The sequence below is a fragment of the Gallinula chloropus genome, assembly GCF_964237585.1.
Source record: "Gallinula chloropus genome assembly, chromosome: 2".
NCBI classification, from domain to species: domain Eukaryota; kingdom Metazoa; phylum Chordata; class Aves; order Gruiformes; family Rallidae; genus Gallinula; species Gallinula chloropus.
Window position 1 is genome coordinate 122,265,186 of NC_140086.1, and position 14,584 is coordinate 122,279,769.

General features: G+C 39.1%; 1 protein-coding gene across 2 annotated transcripts in view; it reads left to right on the top strand.

The window, feature by feature from the left end:
- The window catches only part of TOP2B (DNA topoisomerase II beta), a gene marked incomplete at its 5' end in the record, with an annotated part of 67,298 nt that overhangs the window by 5,549 nt on the left and 47,165 nt on the right, over positions 1 to 14,584 (top strand). For both annotated transcript variants that reach the window (XM_084280401.1, XM_084280402.1), the window contains 2 exons: positions 13,234 to 13,407; positions 14,069 to 14,159. In XM_084280401.1, coding sequence (XP_084136527.1) covers positions 13,234 to 13,407; positions 14,069 to 14,159 — 265 coding nt within the window. The remainder of the gene's footprint in view (positions 1 to 13,233; positions 13,408 to 14,068; positions 14,160 to 14,584) is intronic.

Consider the following 14,584-nt stretch of genomic DNA (forward strand, 5'->3'; position numbering starts at 1 on the left):
CACGCTGGATGGAGCAGGTGGAGACATAGAGAAGATGCTGTGACCCTATGTTGGTCACGCTTGACAGCACTTGCAGCCATGAGGAGAACCAGAGAGACAGATGAGCGAGAGAGAGTTTTGTGTCTGAAAAGGTTTGCTGGGGAGAGGCTTAGAACCCCGTAGAGTATTGGGACTGAGAGACACTGTGATAAAGAGATAAAGCCCTGTGGGAAAGGATTCATGTTGGAGAAGTTTGTGGAGGACTATCTCCCGTGGGTGAGACCCCACGGTGCAGCGGGGGGAGGGTGTGGAATAAATGCCCCCCTTCCCAGCCAAGAAGGAAACCAACTTGCAGGGGACTGACCGAAGCCCCCATCTCCCAGTCCCTGCCCCCCTGTGCTACGATAGGGGTGAAGAAGGGAATGAAATCATGACTAGAGTGTAGTCTGCCAAGCAGGGAGTGGTGGTGGGGGAAAGTGTTTTAAGATCTGGTCGCACTCCCAGCTCCGGTTTCTTCACTGTTCTTTGTAGTGTAGTGTAATAAATTAGATAGTTTCTCTCTTCACTCTGTGTTGAGCCTGTTTTGCACACATCGTTGATGACAAAATGATCTCTCCCTGTCCTTATTTTGACTCCTGAGTCTCTTAATATATATTTTGTCCCCTGTCCAACTAGGAAGGGGAGCAATAGGCTGACTTTGGTGTGTCTGGCCTCCAGCCAGGGCTAAACCACAACAGAACTCTAGGAAGAAATGTGTATCTTGAGGGGGGAGAGGGGTGATTGATTTAAATATACAGGGGTTACTTTAGGTGTTTGGTGGGGAAGGTATGTGTCATCTCTTAATGTTATGTCTGTCTATATTTGTATATGTGTATGTTTCATTTCAGAGCTACCCATACTGTATTTATCATACTTTGAAAATAAATTATATTTTAAATTCTGTTATTTAAGTTATAGTAGTTAAGGAAGGTGACAAGATGCAACATACTAAATGTTTCTAATTTCAGTAAAGATAGGAGAAAAGTGTTCCTCAAAAGCAAAGCGATAGACGTTTCTTCAGGTAGTCCAGTAATGAGTAATCAAAAGGTTGATGTGAAAAGCAGGGGAAAACATCCTCCCCTCCCTGATAAGTGAGGATTAGATCTGCTAGTTTCACTACTCCAGTGCAATTACAAATGCTTTTGCTTTCATGAATTGAGTCCTAAGTTACGTTTTGAAGTGTGTGGTGGTAAACGTTTTCTATATCAGCTCATCTAGTTTCATTTCATAAATAATTTAATAAAGATATTTTAAAATGCTGTCTGCATCTTAATGCCATTCCCATTTACATATAAATACAAGTAAAGTTCTACTTTGAATTTTTTATTTTGTTAAAACGATAAACCTGTGTATTTTACACCCTACACATCTAAGTGATTCTGGGGTTTTTTAGAAAGTAAGAAAAAAGGGCGTTAGTGAAGTTAGTGTAAAGATTGCTTGAGTCAGAACATGTGTGAAAGATTCAGATCTAAATGTCAGATGTATATTTTCCTTTGAACATAATTTTAAAGCTACCTTAAAAGGGAAAAATGTGTAAAAGTTAAATTACTTAATCTGGTATGTGATTTTTTTTTCTTGATTTGTGAGGTAGAATTGCAGTTGAGATATTAAGCAGTCCTTTCATGGAAGCTGTGTGTCTTGAAGTAGTACTGATTTCTTGTATTCATCTTTTAGTGACTGAGTGGGCCTGGTTAGACTGAGGCTTCTTGTCCTTTCTCTAAGATACTGGGCAGTTGTAAGATGAACAGGTTAATGAAAAACTGGACAAATGTCTGCCTTAATGAGGTGCCAAAACCTCAAACACTGGATTTCTCAACCTGCGAAGGAGAGAACAAGGAACAGTATTTTTTTTGTCATGAAGGTCACAAGACCTGTAAGATAACATTGAAAAGCTATGTTCTTAAAAATCAAAAGAAGCCAAGATAAAGCTGGGGGGGGGTGGGGTGGGGGGAAGAGTGTGGCAGGGAGCAATCTCTTGCAAGCAGATAACTTGATATGTAATATTTCTATAAGAGCAGTTAGAATTTTGGGGTCATCCCCTAAGCAGAGCATCTTTACTTATGAGAAATTGGTAGTGTGAGCTTCACTGGAGATACTGGTAAACAGCAGTCCAGTCTTGTAACTCCCGGTATTTTTGCTTTTTAGGGAAGGTTGTGTAGTAGTATATGAGCATCAGTCTTGCATTTATTCCCTTGGTAGTTGTGTACCATGATATAAAGATAGAAGAATGGCAAGGTGTCTGGTGTGAAATAACACCATCTTGCACCATCTGATATAGAGGGAGTTACAGTGCATGCAGTCATTCAGTGCAGAGCTTTATGTTGGCTGAGGCAGTAGGTTTTGTCATACAGTATTTGGTGATCAAATCTTTTCCATCACTATTGTGTTACAGTATTGTCATGAAAACTTTGAAGTATTATATCCCAATGTAAGAGTAAAATGTAAGCAAGTTGCTTGGAGGGCAGCAGTTGTAACAAGTGAGGCAGTTCTACTTCAATAAGCAGACCTTGGAGACGATTTATCTGAAACTGTCTAAATATATGAGGAATTAGCTGGGGAAGAAAAGTTACTTACTTGGGTTTCCCTCTGAAGAAGGAGGTGTTCAGGAGCAAACCTGAAGTTACATTGCATTCAACTGACCTTCCTGATACTACTTACATCTTTCTGAATATGTCATGTAAAATTTCCTCTTTGCCTGTTCAGTCATGAACATGCATGTCAGGTTTGACCCTGGCTAGAGGCCAGGTGCCCACCAAAGTCACTCTATCACTCCCCTTTTCAACTGAACAGGGGAGACAAGTGGTGTCAAGGGGAGACAGGCCAGTCACAAGTGGTGTTCCCCAGGGTTCAGTCCTGGGTCCAGTACTGTTCAGTATCTTTATCAAAGACCTGGATGAAGGGATCCAATGCTCCCTCAGTAAGTTTGCAGATGACACTCAGCTGGGAGCAAGTGTTGATCTGCCTGAGGGTAAAGAGGCTCTTCAGAGGGATCTGGACAGGCTGACTGGATCAATGGCCTAAGATCAGCTGGAAAAACTTCAGTGAGGCCAAGTGCAGAGTCCTGCACTTGGGACATAACAACCCTGTGCTACAGGCTTTGGGAAGAATGGCTAGAAAGCTGACTGGCAGAGAAGGACCTGGGGATGTAGGTTGACTGCAGGCTGACTATGAGCCAGCTGTGTGGCCAGGAAGGCCAATGGCATCTTGGCCTCTATCAGAAACAGTGTGGGCAGCAGGTCCAGGGAGGTGATTGTGCCCCTGTACTCAGCATTGGTGAGGCTGCACCTCGAGTACTGTGTTCAGTTTTGAGTCCCTCACTACAAGAAAGACATTGATGTCCTGGAGCATCCAGAGAAGGGCAACCAGGCTGGTAAAGGGTCTGGAGAGCAAACCGTATGAGGGGAGTCTGAGGGAACTGGGGATGTTTAGCTTGGAGAAGAAGAGGCTGAGGGGAGACCTAATTGCCACCTACAGCTACCTGAAAGGAGAGCTGGGTATTGATCTCTTCACCCAAGCAACAGGTGATAGGACAAGGGGGAATGGGCTCAAACTGTGCCAGGGCATGTTTAGATTAGACATTAGGAGAAAGTTCTTCACTGAAAGGGTTGTTGGGCGTTGGAACAGGCTGCCCAGGGAGGTGGTTGAGTCACCGACCCTGGATGTATTTAAAAGACAGGTAGATGAGGTGCTTAGAGATATGGTTTAGTAAAGTATAGGTATGGTTGAACACAGTCTCAAAGGTCCTTTCCAACCTAGTGATTCTGTGAAAACATATTGAGAGGCTTAGGAGTGGAGGTAAGGACAGGGAGAGATCATTCCACAGTCAGTGTCATGGGCAAACCAGACTCAACATGGAGTAAAAAAATCGCATCTAACTTACTATGTACACACACACAGTGAAACCAAAGTCAGATAAAGAGAAGTAAAACCAAATCTTAAAACACCTCCCCCCACCCCTCCCTTCTTCCTGAGTTTAACTTTATTCATGATTTCTCTCCCTTCCTCCCCCTGAGGTGTCACAAGGGCAGGTGGGGAATGAGGGGTTTGATCAGTTCATCACAAATTGTTTTGCTTCTTAGCACTCTTCCGCTGCTCCAGCGTGGGGTTCCACCCATAGGAGACAGTCCTCCATGAACTTCTCCAACGTGAGTCCTTTCCCACGGGGCTTCAGCTCTTCACTACCTGCCCCAGTATGGGTTGCTTCCATGGGGTGCAGTCTCTCAGGCCTGAACTGCTCCAGCCTGGTCCCCCACAGAGTCACAAATTCCTCCCCGCAGACCTGCTCCAGTGTGTGCTCCTCTCTCCATTGGCTGCAGGTCCTGCCATGAGCTTGCTACAGCGTGGGTCACAGCATCTTCCACATGAGGTGCTGGTCCGAAGGTATAGTGAGTTATCTCAATTTTATTCACAGTTAGCTAGGGACTGATCTCCTCCTTTATTCTGGGTGGGATCTCTGCTCCCCATCTTCCGTGGGCTGCAGGGGGACATCCAGCTCCACCATGGTCCACAGGCTGCAGGGGAATCTTTCTCTCTGGTGCTTGCAGTGCCTTCTCCCCCACTTTTTTTGCTGCCCTTGATGCCTGCAGAGTTCCTTACGTCTTCTCATTCCCTTCTCTGGTGTCACAAAGTGTCTACAGGTGGGTTTTTTCTCCTAAAGATGATTCACAGAGGCATTGTGACCATCGCTGATTGACTCTGCTTTGGTCAGTGGTGAGTCCAGCCTTGACCTGGCTGGTACTGATTCTTTTGGACCCTAGTTAAGCTTCTGGCTGCTTCTTGCAGAAGCCACACCTGCAGCCTCCCTCCTCCACAGGAATCTTGCAATGCAACACCACAAGTCAGGTAGCACAAAGATGATGAAAACGCTGAGTGGTTTCAAAATTAATCTCAGAGTATATTTGAGATTATTTTGAGTCTTTTATACGGTACCTTTTATGGAGAGGTGAATTTTTCTGCTTAGCAAGATGCAATTCCTAAATCTCAAAGAGTAGAGTTTTGATGATCTTCAAGATATCCAGTATTTTCAGTGAGTGATCCTGAAAGGCTTTTTGTAGTAATTTCTGCAGGAATGTTGTGAGAGAATGAGTGGCTGAAGGAGGGGGAGTTTTGGAACAGTACTCCATCTTTTTCTGAGTTGTGCTGTCTCTGTTGTCCTCCTTCTGAACTGTTCTAAATGTCTGGAACACCAAACCTGTGTTTCTTTCTCATGGGCTGTACTACAGGATTGAGACTAGAATGTGTAGTAATTTGAGACCTCATAAACATTTTAAGGTTTGTAAAATATCCAGGGGAGCAGTAGATGTTGCATAGTAGGAGTTGAGCAATTATACTCAAGCTTTGAAGAGGACGGGATTCCTATTTACTTCAGTGTGGAAGGAAAGAACAGATTTTGAAAACAGAGAATACCAGAGAATGTGGCTGTGCTAGCATAGGCACTCCTAATAATAAAAAGCAGATGTGTGTGTGTTGTGTAGCAAGCTGTGGTATTTAGGAGGAAGCAATGTGATCATTATTTGTAAACTTTTAGAGTTTGTTTAGCGCTTGGGACAGTTTTAAAAAAGAGAAAAACCTCATTCATTTCCATTTATGTGGTATCTTGTGTTAAGTAAATATGGTGCTATTTCTTTTCTGTTGAATATTCTAGGGAGCAGACTTTTAATCATCCTGTACTAATCATACTGTTTGGGCTCTCCTCTATCACTGACGTAATGTGTCTAGTAATCTTGAAGCTGATTGGGCTTTATTTAGGTGTTATGTAGAATGAAATCGTCATGTTTAGGTTTGGTTGCTTCCAGGGTATCACATCTTGACTTGTATTATGTGTTACTGTGCCAGTTAACATGAACTGAAAAACTAGCCTGTTTGATTTGCTGTCTCTGTGTTTTCTCTTGCAGCATAAATGTTTTAAATGTTGTCTTACTCATGACTGAAGATTTTCTACAGTTATTTTCTACAATTAATTTATTAATCTGAAGATAGTTCAGTGTAATAAAAATACCTTGTGGTACAATATGGACTCAGCTGGGCTGCAGAGCCCATAGGATCTGGAAGGGGAAGGATCACAGTGCTGTCCTAGGAATGTGATATTTGACATACAGCCTGAATGGGTTTCAAAGATTTTGTTTGTCAGAAGGATCTATCAGGTTGTACTGTTCTATTTCAAAGTAATCTTTGCAATTTGGAAATGTAAATGTGATATGTGATGTGAAAGTAGTTCAGACTCTTAAATTGGTGATGCAGCAAAGCATTAGAAAGGGCAAGGATTTGAGAAACAGTGTTATAAAGAGGTGCTGCCAGGTGCTGATGACTTGAAGCTGTTATATTGGTACCTCTAACTTTTTGGTATCTTGGTTAGTGGAGGGCTTGTGTGAGCTGGCTGATGAAACAGTGAACCAGGCAGATTTGGTCATTCAGTGACCAAATAAAAAAAAATTCCGACCCTTAGAAAATTTAACAGTAAAATTTGATGAAATTGTAATCATGCATGGACAAATGCTAGACATTTGCTTTTAAAGGAAATGGTAAAGATCAAAATCTGAATGTACTGCTGAATGCATCTAAACCTGTGCCAAATAAAGCAGAACAGTTATGGTAACAGTTTAACATAAGTGTAAGTGAATTCGTATTTAAAACAATACATATAATTTTCAAGTAGGAAGTAATTATATAGTCAGCATACATATTTGCACAAAAGTGTTATTCTTCACTTTTTTCAAAATGCTTGTGGAGAGACCAATTCCCTAAATTTTCATTGAAGTCTAGTATGTTACTATGCTGTGCATTAATAATCCTGAAATAAGAACAATGGTGCTTCTATTTTGTTTAGCTACTTATAATAGGAAACTGAAGTTATGTAATTCTAAGAATGTAATTTCATGGTGCAACAAAGCAATCTAATGATATCTGCTAAAAATGATGTACCCTTTAACCTTATTCTTCCAGATGTTTGTTTCTGTGCTCAGTTGCACCAGTACTTCTCTGATTCTGTAGCAAGCTTGTTCAGGAACACAAGCGAGTGGACATCTGATCACTTCTAGTTCATGAAAAATGGGGGAAAGGCTACGTTTGCTCAGTTTGAGGTCGGTTTGATCCTAAGATCAGGGGAGAAGGAAAGAAAGAAGGCATTTCAGCCTTTTGTCAGCAGCAAGCTGTTGTGTTTTTCTGTAATGGTGTAATCTGACCATTCTCAAGCTATACTGTAACTGAATCATCCTAACAAAACTCTATGTAGTGTGATACTTTCAAAGTCCAGAGCAAATTGTCCTAACCAGGAGATAAAAAATTTAGGTATTTAAAATAAACATGTTAGTCTCACTGGAGCAACACTAGTTCTGGGTTAGTTTACTGGGAACTCCTTCCTATAATCAGCTTTGGGGAGAATAGGATAGACTAGTTCATGGCATTAAGGGTGAGCAGTGGTGTATGGAAATTTGCTGTGGTAACAGAAACTGTTACTTTTGTGTGTTTTCATCTTGGCAGGAGAGCCAAACCATTTGTTGAACACAGCAGGAGAGTGGTTTATTTTGAAACTCCCTCCAATTTTATTTTCATGGTGGGAGGTATTCTTAGTCACAGTTTTCTTTGGGGAAAATTGCAAAATGTTTAAGTAACAATATATTCATTGTCTGTTTCTCTAAGGCAAGAAGAGACCGTTATTTTTTGATATATAACACTATACTACAATCCTGTGCCATCCATACAACTCCCTAGTAATTGTAATATTGCACTTACAAACTTCGTGAGGTACTGCAGATCTTCCTCAGAACAGGCAGTTTTGTTTTGAACTATAAGTGGTAGAAAATCTACCACATTCTTGGATTTCATTACTTAACCTCCCTAGGTTTTACTGCTTAATTACACTCAAAATTTACTGTCTTGTCCCACTTAATGTGCTTATCTTACACTTTATTTAAGGTAATGTAGGACATATGGCATGTACTTCTCTAAATTCTTAAGTCCCAGGGCTGCATCAGGGAAACAGTTGTTGCAAGTAGTAGTTTTAGGAGGTTAAGGCAGAAAAGCCAAAGCTAAAGTGAAGGTAACTTCTTGTTCATGTACTAATCTCTCTTCTTTGGCAGACAAGCCAGAATAATCTGGAACACGAGACCTTTTCTGCCACCTAACATGGTGAAGAAAGAATAGGCAGACCAAAGCAGATTTTTTTTTTCTTCTTTTTTTATAGGATTTTTTGTTGTTTGGAGATAGTTTCCATTGTGGAGATGACAGTGGCCAATGAAGAATTAAGTCTGTATAAGTGGGGAGAGAATTAACATTTTTCATGATTTTTCATTATTTTCTTGCCACAGTGTGAAATTCAGCTACTTCAGTAAAATTAAAGCTTCCACTTAAAGTAAGGAGTCAAACTGAAGACGTATATTCCAGTTATGGCAACGTTGAAGTTGATGATGAAACCTATGTTCTTTTTTGTAGCTTTACAATTTCTATGTGTGTTTAGCTAGTAATAGCTTTTCTCTGGGGCTGCCAAACTGTCCAGATCAAATATGTCAAGATTTAGCATGCTGAAATACAGCCTTTTGCAGCATATGTAACCAAACTCAGCACGGGAGACTCAAGGTGATTTCAAAATGCAAATGAAGATGACATAACCCTGTTTTCATCAAAAAAGGCAATCCTAATCTCTGATGTAGCATGGATGTCATGCCTGCTCTGTTATATTCAGAAGTTTCAATTGAGGAAATTGTAAAAAGGAAAGAAAAAAAGAGAAGGAACAAGCAAAATATTAAGAAAGATGAAGCCAAAACTGAATATGTGAGTTCTTTGGTAGAAGGTAGGCAGTGAAAAATCTTGTTGCCAAACTGTTGTCTGTTAAAGACTGCTTGAGTTCTAACTCATGAGATCACAAAGATGGAAGAATGGATGTAGTTTTCATACAGTACTAAATAAACTTATAGCAAAACCAACCGTCCTAAGAGAAACTCTACAGTCATTGCAGTCCTCTTGGAGAAAGCAGTTACTACAATAAAACATGGTTGTGATAGCATGCACAATAGCCTTGAAGCAGTAAACTGAGCAGCAAACTGCTATCAACTGAGTTGTATGAGTATGTTTTTCCATACAGTTTACCACTATGCTGTGTTTAAGTGTCTAAGATGCTTTGTATGTCTCAGGTCGCAGTATGAAGTGTAACTGCATGTCTATAAAGAAGGATACACAGTGCAATAGATTATAGCATTGCAAAGTACTTGAAGATGGTCATCTTGCTGGCTTAGGTATATGTGGATGTGTATAGTCATCATCAGTGTGGATGATTAGAAAGTCTGAAAGGCTATCAAGAATCTGTCAAGTCTTGAATGTCACAGTAATGTTGGGGAAGTCAAACACTATCTATAAAAAAAAAAAAACCACCAAAAAACCCCCCACTGACAACAAAAAAACCTGCAAAACACACAAAAACCCCACAACAAAACCCCCTATGAAACCCATGACAACCCCCCCCCCCCCACCTGGCAAGGTTAAGATTGCAGGGCAGACTCTGTAAAATTGGGTAACCTGTTAACAAACAAACAAAAACCAAACTTGCTGTGAAGCAGAAGACTTAAGCCATTTATGACTCTTGGTTAATTCTCTTCAGGAGTTTTCTCATGAAACAACAACTAGTGATGTTTTGAGAAGTGTTAGTGGAGCTCTAACAGTATGAAGATCTTTCATACAGGACAGAACACAAAAGACATTCTTGAGGCAATTCCAGAATATACAGAAGATATTGTTGGTTTAACAGCACTGCAGTTTAGTGCTTGCCCAGTTAAAAAAAGAAAGGGGGGGAGCGAGCTTTCCTGCTATATTTACTTGCAGATGAAAGCACACTGAAATTACTTTTTGTGTCAAAGAAAACCTAATGTAAAAGACTGTAGAGGATGTTTGTGTCCACAGATCTGTGGTTTTTTTTTTTTTGGAGAGGAGTTCTAAATATCACTCTATTCAAGATGGACATGCAGGGCTTCAGAGTTGGTCTTCTGTATTTGAGTACAGCACAGCCCAACAGGCTACACCTGGGAAGCTGCAGTTCTGTGGATTTCTGATGCTTGCTTACCTACACAATAACCTTAGTTTGTTGTTGAGTACTTTCTGGCTTTTGTTTTTATGCTTGTGTTTCAATAGTGTGTTAACTTAAGTTCTGAATGTTTGTAACATTAGTATTTTTTGCATGCAAAAGATATACTATACTTGGAGGATCGTGCAAATAGTTGTCTTGTTTTCTGACAATGAAACTTAAATGTTTAAATAGAGGATACTGAAAAAGTTTGTGATGTCTTGATAAAAGCTATAGAAATAAAGTTCTTTAGGACTACTGGCCAGGAATAAAAAAAGTGCTGATCCTTTGTGTGTGTTTTTCCTCTTTAATAATATATATTCATGTTCTAATTACTGTGTTATAAAAGGTAATAGACATAGCTGTCACAGTGAAGTAATAGAAGACCTTAATACTGCTGGGTTAAAGCAAACTCCCTGTTCCCCAAGAAGTGACATCTCTGCAGGACTGGCTATTTATAGGCAGCAAGCTTTGTCTAGGTGTTGTCAACATGGCAACAATCTGGCCGTAGTGTCCCGACAGAAGTAGTTTTGATACTCTGAATTTCTCAGTGATAAGTTGGAAAGTACAAGCTTCTCCAAGCTGTCATTAGGACTTTCACTGTAAAGCAGAAACACATTTCCTAGTCATGTATTAAAGGCAACAGGCTTGTAGGAATCCCCAGTAAATTTATTCTGTAGTGGTAAGAATACAATTCTGATGTATACAGCTAAAAAGTTGGCAGGTGATGACTGCCCATCATGTACTTTGCCAGCTGTAAAACACCCCTGAAGCCTATGAATTGGGAGCAAATAGCAGAGACAAGATTGATTCTGGTGATCTGTACACCTGTAAATTTTATGTTCTATATGAATTGCATTTCCTCTTTTCTTTCAACACTTCAGTTTCATTTTGGAAATACTGTATTCTTTTGCTGCTAATCACTGTTCCCTTTAGGACAAGTGAATATAATAAAACAGCCCTAATAGAGATATGGAACCAGTGAGTGACCTGCATGTTGTGAAAGATGATAATGAAGTAAAGCTGGTATGGTCAGGGTTAAAAGCCAATAAAATATTTATATATGCATGCACTGAAGCTCACTGGAATCCTGAACATCATTCACAGAACTCCTCCAATGAAATAAATCTTGCCTTGTAGCTGTTGGTAATTCTTCTTTAGTACAAGTTTCATTCTTCCTCTTCCATATATCAAGTTAATATATATATATTGTGAAGTCCTGTTTTTTTTTGCTTGTTTAGCCGATCCACAGCAAAATTTTTTGGGAAGGTGGTGGTGCGGTTGTCACAGTTTGAGACGAAATGATAGTGTGAAGATTAAATTAATTGAACACGGAAACGCTTTTATTACACAGGCATGCAGTTTGGTAGGAGATGTGATGTACTCCAGAAGAAAAGATGTGAGAGTAGTGTTGTGGTTGCACCTCTGCTGCATGTAATCCTGGTGCAGGATCATGGGTTCCCTTGGGTTCTTCCATTTCATATTTTAGATGCTGTCAATTATAGGGCTGGGTAATAGAGTATATTTGATTCTCATTTGGCTTGTGCAGGTTTACTTTGGGACAAACAGTTGTCTATTGTTGGTCTTGTGGGTTCTTGAAGTGTTTCATATATTTCCATAAATAAACTAGTAAAATATGATCTCTAAATCTCAAAGAGGAAGGTAGTTTCCTTTGTTTGGAATATGTCTGTGTCTGCCAAGAGAAGAAGAAGAAACAAGTGTGAAATCTTAAATACTAGAAGCTGGAGAATGCAAATTGGAACAATAGGGAGAGAACTGCCCTTGTTAATTGTATGGTATAGGTTGGTGTTTGGGTTGTATGAATCTGCTGAAGGAGTTGGATGAGTTCAGAGTCCTTTGCTCCTTGTTCCTATGTGCTTGTAGGTTCAGTTACCCTTTGCTTTCAGTGCTATCTGAGGCTGCAACAAAGGCAAGATTGAGAGAATTGATACTTTCTTCTGCTTGAGAAATTTATATGGTGATTGGTTGATGCATGATTGGAGTTTAGCTTATATTTATTTATACAGAGATTTACTGGAAACAGTTAAACGGGAGTAAAATATTTATCTGAGTGGCAAGCGAGTTTCATCCTTGTTATTGTCTGTTGATGGGTTTTCCATCTCATTTAACACTTGCTTCAAAGTTGGTAAACTACCTGCAAGAAGAGGTGGCTACTTCCAGAGGTGGTTGGCAAATATTTTTTTTCTGCTACATCTGCTAGTGAGGCAAATCACGTGAATTTAAGTTACGCTTATTAGTATTTTTAAGATAATTAGCAGTTGCAGAGAAGAGTGTATAGTATACTGTAGAACATGTGCCCAGTTTTTTGGTAGGTACACTCTTACTGTCTCAGAATGGGGCTTTTCTACAGTCTGAGAGATTTTAATTTTTCCTTTTGTGTGGTTTTAATTAAATGGGAAGGAGGTGTTTATCTGGAAATAATTGCTGAAAGGTGCATGAAATTCCTGTATCCTCCCCCCAAAAGCACAGAAAATGAATGCAATGCTGCTTGCTCTTCCAATCAAACGTTTTTCATCATCTCTGGTAATGTTAGGCTTGAACCTCTGTTTAAATTCTGAAATTAGCCTACATGATTTTGTTTTTAAAATTTTTTTTTACAGTTCTTGGTTTGTTTCATCATAAAACATTCTAAACTGGGATTGGATCAGGTTTAATTACTTCAGTTAAATATAGACTGTAAATTATAGCAATTGACAAGCCATAGGAGAGGCATTACAGTATTTCTGAAGTCCTGCTGAATTGTCCAAACTGAAGTGTATAAGAGTGGTTTCACTGTTATTGTTCAGAACAGCATTCAGTGTTTTGGATTGAAATGCTTAAGCACAAAATAGGTGTTATAAATACTTAACCTGGGGAAGTGGGTGTCTTTTGTAATATACCATTATTTCCTTTTATTTTGGTTTATCATGCTTAGTAAATCACTGAAGTTGGAATACGTGACAATTTGCTAAGAAACTGTAACATAGTCTGCTGATTTTTTTCTGTTGAGAGTATAGCTCGATCGTAATACATCTGAAAACTTAACATTTAAATTATATGACAAGTTCTGATTGCAATTTAAATTTGTCAGGTTTTGTTTATATCATGAGAGTGACAGATTGAATGAATGAGGTTGATTGTTGGTGTCTTTTTCTTTTTTTTAGACTTTATTTGATAATCAGATGAATGCTTCAAAAAAGGAAGACTCAGAAAGCATTAATAAAAATGACACTTCAAAGAAGATGTCTGTTGAGAGAGTTTATCAGAAAAAAACTCAGCTTGAGCACATCCTCCTCCGTCCAGATACCTACATTGGGTCAGTTGAACCGTTAACTCAGGTAAATGTCACTGAGTTTATGGTCTAAAACCTAATTTTTTTTCTGTTTTAATGAGGAAATTGCTTTTCTGCTAAATAAAAAGGTAAATCTCTGCTTTCCTGAATATTCTGAATTCTGTCATGCTAAAAACTGTAGTAATGTTTATGTGTATGTGTGTAGGAAGGATTCAGGAGAAGACTTTTAAAAGCAGTGCTTTGTTCACCTCAGAAAACACACTGAAGTTTAGTCAATACATAAACACACACCTATGTGTGCAAATGCCAAGTTACCTGTATGTGTATGTTTACAAATGTGTCTGTATGCACACATATTTGTTAATCTCCAAAAATGCTTTAATCTGTTTAGGTAGAGAACTGAGAATATAAGCCTCCTGCTGGCACTTTTCTCTGCTATTTTTATGAAGTTGTAAATTTCTTTGAACTTCATTGTCTATAGTGTTGGGTTTCCTCACCAAAGCAGAAAGTAATGGATTTTCATTATGGAGGTTTTTGGGGGTACAGTTGTAATTTTTGCCAGACTTCTGCTTATGCTTTTGTCCCATATGACAGCAGCAATCAGACTGGAAGAGTAAAGTTCCTGAAGAAAATAGATCTTACAGAATAATAATAGACTAGTTTACCAAGATGAGTAAATATTTTTCTTTTATTTTGTTTACATGTAGTTAATGTGGGTTTATGATGAAGATGTAGGAATGAATTGCAGAGAAGTTACCTTTGTTCCAGGCTTGTACAAGATCTTTGATGAAATCCTTGGTAAGTATTTTTAACAGTAATATTGCTTTACCATTATGGAGTACACTCTTTTCTGAGAGCTCTCAAAGCACATTGATTTGTATCTAAGCTTAAAACACAGACTGAGTGCCAATAAACCTCAGTGTCTGAAAATTTTAGTGCGTTCCAGCACTACTGAACTGGAAAGAGGGAAGAGTGTCTCCAGTTGATCTTGTGAGGGGTATAAATATTTGTTACTTAATGTCCAGACTAGATCATTCTTTATGATCTATATTATTGCAAGATTTTTAATCTGCAAAGTTGATCAGGGCCACTGTTCTAAGTAATATTTGAAAGACTATTCTTCTGAAAGAAGTGTCTTAAGTGTTAACTTAGATCATTGTCTTATGAATCATTGAAACTACCTCCTTCTGTACAGAATGATGGTGGTGCTGATGATTCTTACA